Source organism: Elephantulus edwardii, unplaced genomic scaffold, assembly GCF_000299155.1.
Source record: "Elephantulus edwardii isolate Elephantulus edwardi_28Jun2011 unplaced genomic scaffold, EleEdw1.0 scaffold00101, whole genome shotgun sequence".
Lineage (NCBI taxonomy): Eukaryota > Metazoa > Chordata > Mammalia > Macroscelidea > Macroscelididae > Elephantulus > Elephantulus edwardii.
Window position 1 is genome coordinate 8,628,733 of NW_006399851.1, and position 13,323 is coordinate 8,642,055.

A 13,323-nucleotide genomic window follows, 5' to 3' on the forward strand; every position below is an offset into this window, starting at 1 on the left:
ATTTCATCCAGTTTTTCTCAGTCTTACCCCCACCCCGATGCCAGCCTCATTCTACAACAGTGGCACCATATAGCATTTGTCCCTTTGTGATTGAAATACCTCACTCAGCATAATGTCCTCCAGGTTTAATTAATCCAAACAATAAAATATTATGCAGCCCCAAAAAAGGATATTTTTAATTCTGGCACATATACATAGTGGCCTAGTGGGTAAGCTTAGTGGTAAGGAGCTGTGCTGCCAAAGGCTTGTGGTTCAAATCCTTCAGATGAACCAGTCTCTTCCAATGCAGTTCACTCCCTCTGAAAACCCACCAGATGGTCAGCTATGAATTGGTGCCAGCACAAAAGCAATGCAATGAGTGTGAGTTATATTTAGAAAACAAAATAAATGTATGTAACACTGTATGTGTGATATGCTGCCAATCGTGTAGAAAAAGTTTTAAAAATTCCCAAGGAGTCTGGATGATATGATGTGTTAAGTGCTGCACCGTTACTAGAAAGATCCCTGGGTAGAATGCACCATGCACTCAGAAAAAGAAAGACAGGTTGTCTCCTCCTGTAAGAATTCAGCCTCACAAGCCTAAATAAATAGGCTCCATAAATCAGATGAATCAATCGATTGCTATGAATCAATTGATTCCCTGGCAGTGGATTTGGCTGATGAAAAATTCCCAGACACTGAATTGTCAGTGATACCTAGAAAAATCTCTGAAAGGAGACATAGAACATTTGGTGACAAGGATTGTCTCTGGCAAAGGGTAATGGTGTGGCTGGAGACCAAGGACTAGCGGACAGTTACTCTTCACTGTGTCCTTTTATAACATTTGAGGTTTATACTATGTGAATATTTAACCTGTTCAAATATAAAGAGCATTTAGATGGTAAACAGATGCATTAAGCAGGTGAGGGAATCAATGGCTGCTCATGGTCCTGAGAGAAAAGAGCATGTGAGGGGCTGAGATTGAGTTGAGAGGGTGGGGGGCATGGAGGGCATCTCTCCAGGTGTTAGGAAGAAGCATGGAGATATGAAAGAACTGGACTTTCACAAGGAAGTACCAGAGTTTGAAGAATAGGTGCTGGAGAAGATTACTGAATATCCCATGGACTGCCAAAATAACGAACACGTATGTCTTGGGGAAAGTGCAGCCACAGTGCTCCTTGGAGGCAAAGATGGCGAAGCTTTGTCTCTCATACTTTGGATATGTTGCCAAGAAAGGTTATTCCTTGGATAGAGATATCCTGCTTGGAAAAATAGAGTGGAAGGTCAGTGAAAGGAAGAGGAAGACCCCCAGAGGGACAGATACATACAGTGACTGTAGCATGGGGCTCAAGTACATCAGAAATGGTAAAGATGGCCCAGGCTGGTCAGGCTCCTCAGAGGCAAAGGCTTGCTATTCACACTTGGAAGAAACTGGGGCTTTTCCAGGAGGTGAGGGGGAACCCTTGAAATGAGGAGAGGTGACGTGACCAGGGCTGCAGTTACACTAAGGCCAGCTACAGCCTCTGGAAAGGTGGGGCAGGAAGCCGAGTGGGGGCTGGACAGCTGAGGAGGAAGAGATGACTTAGAAGACAGAACAGAGACAAAATTCAGAGACGGCATCGACCAGATGTGGGAACTGATTCCATTAGCAGGGTGAACAAGAATAAGGATGACTCCCAAGACTGACACTTGGGCTACTACCATCTGAGAGGAGGAAGCAATGTGATGAGCAGGTCTATGGGAGGGGAACAGAAGAAATGGACAGGGCAGAAGCAGAATGGGAGAGTCAAATCTCTCACTATGTGACTGTGATCAACTCAATATACAACTCCTAGTCTTAGCTGTCTCATTTGTAAAGTGAAAGTAATACTAGCTCTCTTAGGGTTATCTCTTATTTTAACATTTGAAGTTGTTTTAATAATTACATTACCAAACACAGACCAAAAATCAGTTACAGTTGACTCAATCATAACTCATGGTTATCTCATGTAAACCAGAGTAGAACTGTGCTCCAGAGGGTTTCAATCGCTCAGATTTTGGAAGATTACCAGGACTTTCTTCCAAGACACCTGTGGATGAAGTAAAAATAACCACACCTTCTGTCAGTAGTAAGTATATTAATTACATCACCACTTAGGAATTCACAGCACATATTGTTAGGTGTTGTCTACCTATTATGACTCATAGCAACCCTATAAACAACAGATCTGAACCTTGCCCTATCCTGCGCCATCCTCAAGGTCTCTGTCATGCTCAAGGTCACTGTCATAATCCCTGTATCAATCCATCTTGTTGAGAGTCTTCCTCTCTTTCTCTGACCTTTCACCTTTCCCAGCATGATGTCTCCCTCCAAGGATTTATTCACCCTGAGAACATGTCCACAGTAAGTGAGATGAAGTTTCACCATCTTTGCCTCTTAATGAGCACTCTAGTTACACTTCCTTTAAGACAGATTTGTTGTTCTTTTGGCAATCCATGGGATTCGATATTCTTGATGGATACCATGATTCAAAGGTATTGATTCTTTTTTGGTCTATACTCATTGTCCAAATTTCAGATGCACAGAGAGCAACTGAAGACCATTTCTTGGATCACAGCACATAGTGGGCACTAAAAACACAATAGAAGTTATTCTTTACTAGAGATTTAAAGTACATTTTTAGAAAAAAGAAAATGAAAGGGTTCCACTAAGTTCATTCCTCAATGCTCCAGCTCTTTCCTTGGACAGACATGTTGTGGCCAGTCAGAAGCATGGATCAGGGACCATGGATCTGGCTACCCACTGCTGAACAAGCAATTCAAAGTCAGGTTCCGGCTAAAGGAAGAAAAATTACTAATACAAGACTTGTTGCCCTGCTAACTGAGGAGTCATTGGTTAGAATCTACCTCTGACAAAAATTTACAATCACAGAAGCCAGAGAGAAGGTTGCCATGAGTTAAAATCCACTCAATCAACAGCAGTGGTTTTAATAGAAGACAGTGGTTTAAAAGTAGTTCTAATAGACCCAGAAAACTCACTTGTGTCAACTCTAAGCAAACAGTAATACATATAAACACAAAACCATCCCCTCTGCAGTGACCAGACCATCCTGATAACTGGTGGGGGTTTCACTTCATGCATGTATGAACTGAAATTCTAACCATGATGGCAAAGGAAACCTAAGTGACCATCCTCAAGGTATATGCCCTGGTGCAATGTGAAGAAGAATACCTCTGGGGATTTTCCAAAACTATTAAGATCAGATCTAATATAAAACAAAAACCTAGCCAAACCTACACAGTGCTACCTGGCTCTCTACAATCACAAATTACTTAAAATTACCTACAAACACAGGAGTTTTTTAAGTCCCAAGAGCTACCACACACACACAAAAAGGAAAAACAAAACAAACCCCACCCTATTCTTTAGTCACGGATATTAAACCAATAGCAGAGTCTGTAGTGAGTTGCTCCAGAGAAAGATGTACAATCTCTTCTGATGCAAAAACCTGACTGAGGGTCAGTTCCAACCTGATGAAAACAAACTGTTGTTTTGGTTTTAAAAAAATTCTTGTACATTTTATGGTTGGTTTTGAAGCATTAGTCTTGTCAAGAGGCAAGTGGGAGGGAGGAAATCATTAAGATTAAAAAAAACAATAGCAATAGAAGATTTATACAGACATTTATCATGAAGCCTGAACCCTCATATGGTCTTGACTGCTAAAGTATCAGAGATGGTCAGGAAACAGGAACATTTTTGCTCCCCACTGTCCTGAAGACATGCTACTCTATTTATATGGAATATCTGTTGTTATGTGCCATCGAGTCACTTCCGACTCATAGTGACCCTATGTACAACAGTCCTAAAGGCTGTTCTATCTCTTGCCAACCTTACTGTCTCCAACACACCTATCCCCAAAACCCCAGTGACAAAATCAATCCATCTCATCGAGGATCTTCATCTCCTGTGCTGTCCCTCCACCCTCCCAAGCATGACATCCTTCTCCAAGGACTGATCCCGCCTTGCAACATGTCCAAAGCATGTCAGACAAAGCTTCAGAATCCTTGCCTCCAAGGAGCAGCCTGGTTTCACCCTGTCCAGGAAGAACCTGATTGTTCTCCTAGTAGTCCATGGTTTATTCAATACTCTTGTCCAGCACTCAAAGACATTGATTCTCCTTCTATCATCCATAGTCACTGTCCAGCTCTAGGCTAGGTAAATGCACAGAGGCAAAAGTGGGCTGGTCCATCTGTGGGGCTGACCAGCAAGACTGCCTAGCCAAAAAGAGAAGTTACCACAAGAGGTCTCTAATCTGGCCTGTCTTATACCCTCTAGTAAAGTGAGGCTCGGGATAGACTTGTTTTATACAAATTGCTCCAAAAGGTTTATACTAGAGGGTGACCATCACCTATCTATTAGGCACAGAACCAGTGCAAGTACTGAAATTATCTACCCAACAAGTGTTTTAGAGCAAGCAGAAAAGATATCTTGGCCAAAGTCCAATGACTCTTTATTTAAGGTAGAAAAAAAAAATCCACCAAACAAAAACCAAACCAACACACCAAACACCAAACAAAAACAAACAAAAAACCAGGCTAAAAAGGCCAGACGTTTAATAAGATTAATGTTAAACCTGACAGTCTTGGGCAGTTCCCTTAAGAAAGGGCTTTTAAAGGTCCCAGCTGAGCCAAAAACCAAGGAGGGGGAGTTCCATGCATTCTGTTCATAGGCCTGAAGGTGTGCATTTCATCTGTCCTGAATCAGAGCTGTTAAAGCAGTCTTTGCAAGATTACATAAATTACACTTGGTTTCTAGGTGCTACCCCAGTTCTTCCCCTCTAAACGTTCTATTGTGGAAAGAACTCTGTGCCTTTCTTGTCTCTCTTCTACCCCAATAAAAACGCCATCTTTCAAGGGCAGAGATAACATTCTTCTCAGTACAGAAAAGAGTGAGCCACCTTCCTGGGATTGTCTTAAGATGTGTGAGAACTGCTGATGGGCAAAACATGCACTATTTGTTTCTCTGCGCATGGCAGAGGCGCTGAGCTGGGCTTGGAGATTGTTGGGAATGGAATGGGGGTGGGGATGCCGGGCGGCGAGCTTATCTCCTGTCAGCACCATGCCTCCTGTTGTTCCTGAAGCGAATTAAGGAAAGACCATCGCGTGATTCCAAAGGAAACTGGTAGCATTTGACCTTTCCAAAACAAAGCATGGCAAGAGTCTCTGGAAGTACAGCTCCAGCCCCCTATTTAAGACCTCTTAAGGCATTTAAGACCTCTGACTCCAAAGCCCAGCTGAAGATAATGCCAAGTACTGCTGCACTTAAAACTTAAATGTCTCTGGTTTTTACCAAACCAGCTTTTGCTAACAACCACCACTCTGAATACGTCCATCCACAACCCTGCCATCCTGACCTACAGCTCAGACGTAATAATCCCAGCCGGTTGTCACATCTCTAATAAAAAGCGAAATAAAATCTCAACAGAGAAAAACCACCGATCCTAACTGGGAGCTACAGAGCTAAACAGCAGGTCTCCTAAGGCCCCCAGGAAAAGCAAGACACGTGCTGGGCCTTTTTTTCAGCGTTCCGGGGCGCGCACTCGCCTCCCCCAGCCGCGCACGCACGCACGTCTGCTGGCATCCAACACATCCCACCACCGAGGATTTCGTTTCTTTTCTCCGCAGCGCAACCCGCCCCCGGTCCCCAGCATCTGATCCGCCTCTGTGTGCTCAGACGCCTCCTCCAGCCTAGACACACACGTGGAGGAAGCGCGTCCAGGTGCTGCCAGGAGAGTGGAGGGAACCACAGGGGTGGCCAAAGCCTAGGACGAGGCAAGGAGAGAGCTTGCGAGTGGGATCTGGGAGGATGGAGTGAGGTCAGCTACGCTTCTGAAATAGTGAGAAGAAAGAATGAGAAGGCTAGGAGAGGATGGAAAAGAGGGTCGCTCACCCAGGGTTTTGACAGCGATCTGCCGAGTGAGGGGCGGCGGCAGGTTGATGCACACCAGGTCCACGTCCTGATGCAGAAGCACCTCGTCAATGCGGCTGGTGTAGAAGGGTACGCTCATCTCCTTGGCCAGCTCCTCGGCTTCTTCTTGCGTGCGGCCCCACAGAGCCTTCACGGAGAAGCCCTCGTCCTTCAGCAGTGGGATGATGACACGGGCCGTGAGGCTGGTGCCGAACACGCCCACCCCCGGCAGCATGGCTGCTCAGGTCCGCGGGGCGCAGCTCCCGCTCCGATTCCAGCCCAATGCCTTCGTACACGCCTTCGAACCGGTCCTGGCCCGAGCTTCTCCAGCCAACTCCGCCGCCGTGCGCTAGCCGCTGTGCACCGGGCAAGGCGCCCGGGCTGCGAGGGCGCACCGAGCTGCAGGCGGAGCCGACTCCGCGCGCCTCAGAACTAGCACTGCTGCGGCGTCCCCCACACGAGGCTTCGGTCCTTCCCAGGGGCGGCAGGAGGGACCCTCTGGGGGCGCGCGAAGCCCCAAAGCCGCGCGGAACCGCAGCTCAGGCGACACCTCAGCCGCAGCGCGCCAAGGCGGCTCCTTGTGCGCCAAGGCCGCTCCATGGCCGGTTCATCCCCGCGTCCGCGGCGCAGCAAGCCTGGACTGGCTCTTCCCGTGTCAGCTCTGCAACCGCTCTCACACCAGTCTGGACTCTCCGGCGGAACTCCGTGAGTCTCCGTAGCTAGGTTGCCTTTCTTTCTCACCTCTTCTCGAATGAAATAACCCAGCAGCCACCAGGAAGGAGGCCCGCTAAGGATGCAGCCGCAAGTGTGTTGGGTGCGCTGGGCACAGATCCCAAGCTGCAGCGCGGTGGCGGTCCCGACACGGCGCCAGCCTCTTCATTCTGCTGCCATGTTCGCCCGCGGCCGGGCGCGGGTAGCCTCAGCCCAGGCCGGCTAGGGCTCCCGGCTCTCCAGGGTGCGAGAGCGGAGCTGCGAGTTGGGCTGTCAGCAGGCGGGCTTTCCTGCCACGCCCTCCCCTCAGCGCCGCGCGCCATTGGCAGTTGCGCGCCCCGCCCCGCCGCAGCGCCAGCCCCGCTCGCTCCGCCCCCTCGCTACCCCCTCCCCCTGCCGGAGATCCTAGCCTGACTCCGACCCTTCTCTCCCCACGCGCTCTGGCATCTGTCTTCTCTTCCACCCTTATTCACTCCTTTCCAAACCCTGCCCCAAATAAACAAACAAATATAAAGTCAAGGCAACAGGATCCGTTGATGGAGAGCTGAATGAGAGTTGGGGTCCAGGGCGAGGAATGGGCCCGGGTCTCTACAGCCTCAGCTCTGGAGATTTTCCTGCCTGCCAAGCAGCTCCCTTTTAAACCTCCCAATAAGGAGTTGCAAGGCCGACCCAAAGGGATGGTGTTTGAATCCAACAGCTGCTCCCTGGGAGCACATTGAGCAGTCTCTTCCTGTGTGATTTGATACCTCTGAAAACCTGCTGGAGGTTCTGACTCCACTAGATATAACAACAGTAATACCAGTTTAGTGAAGACTCATTTTATTGATTATACAAATGAGTCCTGGAAAGGTCAAGGGATTTACACAAGGTTACACAACAGTGGGGGCTGACAAACTTGGGATAGACTCAGGATCAAGTTGGGACACAGAACTGAGTTGACCACTTTCTCCAAGTTGTCCAGAGCCTTCCTCTCAACACCACTCTATCCACTTGCCCAAAGCCCGGAACAGCTCACTATCCACCCGCTGGCAGTGTGGAGCTGGGGTCTCAGAAGCAGTTGTGGCAAGCATGTCTCACTTCTTGCTTCTTCCAGATGAATCGCCCTGACCAGATGTCACATCTGGCTCTCAGATTCTTTTGGCTCCTTTTGCTACCCTTCCCTTAGCCCTCCACCCTACTTGCCCCCACATCCCCCCATAGCTACTTTTCCTGGCCCCCATGCAGGAGCCAGTGGCACTCTGTGCCCTCCCTCCAGTTTCTTGCCATGGCCTGCCTGAAATGTAATAGGTGCTCAATAAACATTTGCCAAACCACTGGATGAATATTCACAAAATGCCCACCGGTGCTGGGTGGTGCTGTTAGGTGCCATCTGTGGACTAAGACTCACAGGCACCTTATGAATAGCAGATCTGAACCCCGTGATAGCTTTACAGTCTCTGACATACTTGAGCCCAGTGCTGCAGTCACTGTGCACCTCGTTGAGAATCTTCCTTTCTTTCACCACATTTGTAAGCATGATGAGCTGGGTGTAGGAGTTTTCCAAAACTGAAAGGCCTGGTCTCTGTGGCCTAGCCCAAGATCTCTGAATAGGCAAGAATCATGTCATGTTTATCTCTTCAGCCCTCAGCTTAATGTGGCACATGTTCTTGCTGCTTGCAACACAAGAGTGGAAAATGTGATACTGGAAGAGTTTGAAACAACTTGTAACAACTGGCAGAGAAGCAGGATTAGATAGAAAGAACCACACACACTTACAAGTTTATGTGTAGCAATGTGAGGAGGCGGCCAACCTCAGAGAGTTAGAACAGATGTTGTAAGAGCCCAGGCAAGTATGCCAACAGGGATAAGGGTGCAAACACAAGGCAACTTTACAGTACATAGAAGGACAGGCCACTTGTCCAAGATGGTGCCACACACAGAGTGGAAGGTGTGCCTCTTGGCTTATAAGGGGCTCAGTGGGCAGAGTCAGAGAAGCTGCCTTTGGAGACTTGACTTTACCCCTGAAATAGGGGTAATAATAATTGCTACAAGTAGTGTTTTATGTATTGTTGTTGTTTTTGTTATGTGCCATCCACTTGACTACAACTCATAGTGACCCTATGCACAATAGCTCTGAACCTTCCCCAGTCCTGAGCCAATCTCATTGTCTCTGACACACCTACCCTCATTAGCCCATTGTGTAGATCCATCTCTTTCAGAATCTTCCTCTCCTGCACTGTCCCTCCACACTTCCAAGTATGATATCCTTTTCCAAAGACTGGTCCCTCTTGGCTACATGCCCAAAGTATGTGAGACAGAATTTCAAAATCTTTACCTACAAGTAGCAGCTTGGTTTCACTTTCTCCTGGATAGATCTGTTTGTTCTCGCGGCAGCCCGTGGTATATTTAATACTCTTCTCCAGCACTATGACTCAAAGGAATGAATTCTTCTTCTGGAATGCTTGGTCACTGTCTAGTTCTCTGATGCATAGCAAGTAATTGCGGAGACCAAGGCCTAGATCAGGCATACCTTAGCCTCTAGACGTCCCTGACAACAGATTTTTCTAATGTAATTCATCTGTTGATTTCCTGACTGCTAGTGCCAAAAGATTTGATTATGGAACTGAGCAAGCTGAAATTGCTAACAATCTCAATATCTTTTCCATCTATCATGATGCTGCCAACTGGCCCAGCAGTAAGAATCTTAGTTTACTTGATGATGAGCTTCAATCTATATTGCAGACTACAGCAGTTGACCCTCTATAGTTGATATTTCAGGTCATCCTCAGTTTCAGCAAGTAAGATTATGTCATCTGCACAACACAGGTTGCTGTACCATCTTCCTCCAATTCTGATGCCACATTCCTCCTCATAAAGTCCAGCCTTTCTAATGATCTGTTCTGCATACAGATTGAAGAGGTATGGAAACAGGACACATCCCTGACACACTCCTTTTCTGATTTTGAACCATATATTGTTTCTTTGCTCTGTTTTGATGACTGCCTCCTGATTTTGTATGAGCACAATGAGGTATTTTGGATTCCCATTCTTCTCAAGGTTAGCCACAGTTTGTTGTGATCCACACAGCCAAATGTCTTTGCATAGTCAATGAAACACAAATAGACATTCCTCTGGTACTCTCTGTTTTCACCAAGATCCCTCTGACATTGGCAATGATATCTCTAGTGCCACGACTTCTTCTAAACCCACTTTGTATCTCTAGTAGCTCTCTGTCGATGTACTGTTTTGGACAATCTTTAGCAGGATTTTGCTTGCATGTGATATTAATGATCTTGTTCTATAATTTCCATACTACATTAAATCTCCTTTTTTTTGAATGGGAATAAATAGGCATCTCTTCCAGTCATGTGACTCTATGATATTTTATGTGATTCTATGAACAGATATTAATAAAGTCTTAGAAAAATGCCTGGCATATGTTGTCATTGTGAAGTGCCTGTGGAGTAGACTATGACTCTCAGCCACCCTAGGAACAACAGATCTGAACCTTACCCTCTCTTGAACTATCCCCTGATCCTGATATCCTCAAGTCCATTGTTGCAGTCACTGTGTCAATCCATCTCATTGAGGGTTTACCTCTCTTTCTCTGACCCTCCACCTTTCCCAGCATGATGTCCTTTTTTCCAAGGACTAACCTCTCCCAATTACACACCCAAAGACATCAATTCTACTTAGGTGTTTCTTGTGCATTTACCTTCCAAAAAAGCCTAGCATGTAGTAAGACCTATATGAAAAGACTTGAGCCAACTTCCTTATCTCCGACACACCTATCCCCATTACCCCAAGATAGAGAAGCACTCAGGGCTATTATTCATAGGGTCGTTATGAGTCACAATCAACTCAGTGGCACATAACAATAACACAATATGAAAAAATAAAACAAACGAGAACTTGCCCTCAAATGACCCCTATCATGATGAACAATGGTGGTCTCAAGCGTGTTGGGGTAGAACTGTGCTTCATAGGGTTTTCAATGGCTGATTGAGGGATGCAGATTACCAGATCAAACAATTAGGGATAGTAGCCAACATTACATAAGTACCAAATAGATATAGGGGGTGCGTCTGTTAGCAACATCATTTTTTGAGGTAAGAGACAGTTGTGTAAGCCCAACTATATCTAGCTTCTCACAGAAAGTTTTGGCCATATTGTTTTAAAAGGAACTCTGCCTCTAGTTTCAGTATGAATGAAAAGTTTCCATCTCTTAATGTTAATAGAAAGTAATCACATTTTAGTCTCAGTTGAAACTTGTGATTTAAACATTGTTTTCCTCATTCACAGAAATTGAAACGGAATCTGGGTTGTCTCTGTTGTTGTTGTTATCTGCTGCCAAGGTGGAACCTACTCATAGTTGACCCTCCAGCAGGTTTTCAGAGGCAGTAGACTTCAGGGGAGAAGATTTCCCAACTTTCTCTTGGTTGCAGCTGGTAAATTAGAACCACATGCCCTTGGCAGTGCAACTCTACCACTAGGCCACCAGATACCTGGTGGCAATTAAAATTTGCAGATCAAAACTATAACCATTTCCAACCCATCCTCTGTACTCTTCCTCCTCTGTCTCAATAAAGGCATTACCACCTCATCAGATAGCTAGAATTCTTAGAACCATCCAGGACTCCTCCCCCCGCCCCCACTCACTCACTAGTTTGTAAACAAAGGTGCACCTGACTCAAGTCAGTTATGAACTTTTTTTTATTAATTTCAATGAACATTTACAGAGATTGTGGATTTCCATTCATTCATTGTTGCACTTTTATCCCCGCATTTATGAACTTTTAAATGACTTACTATGTGTCTGAGAGCTGAGCGTTGAATAAGATTGACAAAAGAAAAATTAATACCTTTGATCTATAGTGTTGGAGAGGAGTAGCAGATATCCCACGGACTGCTAAAAGAATGAACAGGTATGTCTTGGAGAAAGTGCAATCAGAGTGCTCCTTGGAGGTAAGGATGACGAAGCTTTGTTTCTCATACCTTGGGCCTGTTGCTAGAACAGGGTATTTCTTAGAAAGGGACATCATTCTAGGGAAGATGGAGGCTCAGCCAAAGAGAAGAAAACCCTCAAAGACATGGATTGACACAGTAACTATGACAATGGGCTCATGGGTGTCAGGGATGGTAAGGACACCACAGGATAGGCCAGAGTTCAAATCTTTGCTCATAGAGTTGCTGTGAGTTGCACTTGACTTGATAGCACAGCACCACCAACAACAAAGTGGATGCATCAGAAGCACTAGTGTTGTAGTCCTTAGCAAGGTGTGCTGCTAAGCAAAAGGGCAAGTGTCTCTTATGGTTTGAATCGACTAAAGTCTCTGCAAGAAAAAGACACACAGTTAACTATTAAGATTTACAGTCACATGGAGCTCTGGTGGCCTAGTGGCAAGAAGTTGCACTGCAATCCCAGAGGTATGCGGTTCGAATCCACCAGATACTGTGCTGGAGAAAGAGGGGCAATCTCCTCCTGTACCAGTTAGATTTTATTTGACGGTACACACACACAAAAACAATAAAATTAAATTTAAAAAAAAAGATATACAGTCACAGAAACCAAATGAAGGACAGTTGTGAGCCAGAATCCATTCCTGGGCAGGTCAGCAAACCTTGTCTGCTCCAGTAGTGAAACGCATCACTGCTCCCCCAACCAAGCTACCTTCTGAACAAGTTCCACTCTCTTTATTCTCTGCTCAGCAGCCACAGTGACCCTTTAAAAAGAGAAACTAAATTGTGTCGTCACAAGCACAGCACTTGCTAGTGAATTTCCATCACACATGAAATAAACTCCAAAGTCCTCAGGATGGTGTGAAAGGCTCTACCTGGCCTAATTCCCTACCTTAAGTCCCCTCCCACTCTGTCCTATGACTGTATCCCAGCACCCTTGCTGGGCACTGCTTAGATCAAGCATGTTCATGTTTCTGGGCCTTTGTGTGTTCTCTCTCTCTCTCTCTCTCCCTCTCTCTCTCTCTCTCCCTCTCTCTCTTTCTCTCATTTTATTCAAGACCATAGCACAGGACAGGGAGCTCTTGTGGTTTAGTATTAAGGAGTTCCACTGCCAGTCCAAGGGCATGCGGTTCAAATCCACCAGCTGCTCTGCAGGAAAAAGATGGGCAATCTCCTCCCATGAGATTTACTGCCTCTGAAAACCCACAGAAAGGTCAATTGTGAGTCAATTCCAACTCGATGGTATACAACAAAAACAACATGGCACAGGATAAGGAAGGGTACAGATCTGTGGTTTAGTCGTGGTTGACTCGATGGCACCTAACAGCCGCAACAACAGTTGCTTAAGTATTTCTCCTTCGTGTTGTCTTCCCTGGGTCTCCAATATAAAATGACAACTTAGTGTCACTTCATCCTTTTGTCCATTTTTAGTTTTTCTTCCATTGCCTCATATTCCTCTACCATACACCTCTATCTCTATTTATCAGCCTTCTGCTTCATTAGATTATAAACTCCTTGAGAACTTTGTCTTCTTCCCATGTGGGTCTCCAGGGTAAAAATTCGTTCCAAAATCAATCTCTACAATAGTCTACTCGTTTCCTATTTCCAAAGGGGCCCTTTAGAGTACTGAGAGAAGATCTTCACCCTGAAACCTACAGCGTCCCTTTTCAGCAGAAAGTAGCTAAGAGAATACGCCATCCCCTTTTCCTTATGAATCAGGGTAAAGTCTCTCTTGGGGAAGAGTGATA

At 45.9% G+C, this 13,323-nt stretch overlaps 1 protein-coding gene across 1 annotated transcript in view; it reads right to left on the minus strand.

Annotated features, from left to right (window-relative positions):
• Positions 1-6,244, minus strand: part of GFOD1 (glucose-fructose oxidoreductase domain containing 1) — a 145,048-nt gene extending 138,804 nt beyond the window's left edge. Inside the window, exon 1 of the mRNA XM_006891613.1 lies at positions 5,909-6,244. Coding sequence (XP_006891675.1) covers positions 5,909-6,161 — 253 coding nt within the window. The 5' untranslated portion in view covers positions 6,162-6,244. The remainder of the gene's footprint in view (positions 1-5,908) is intronic.
• Between the last annotated feature and the right edge of the window lie 7,079 nt (positions 6,245-13,323).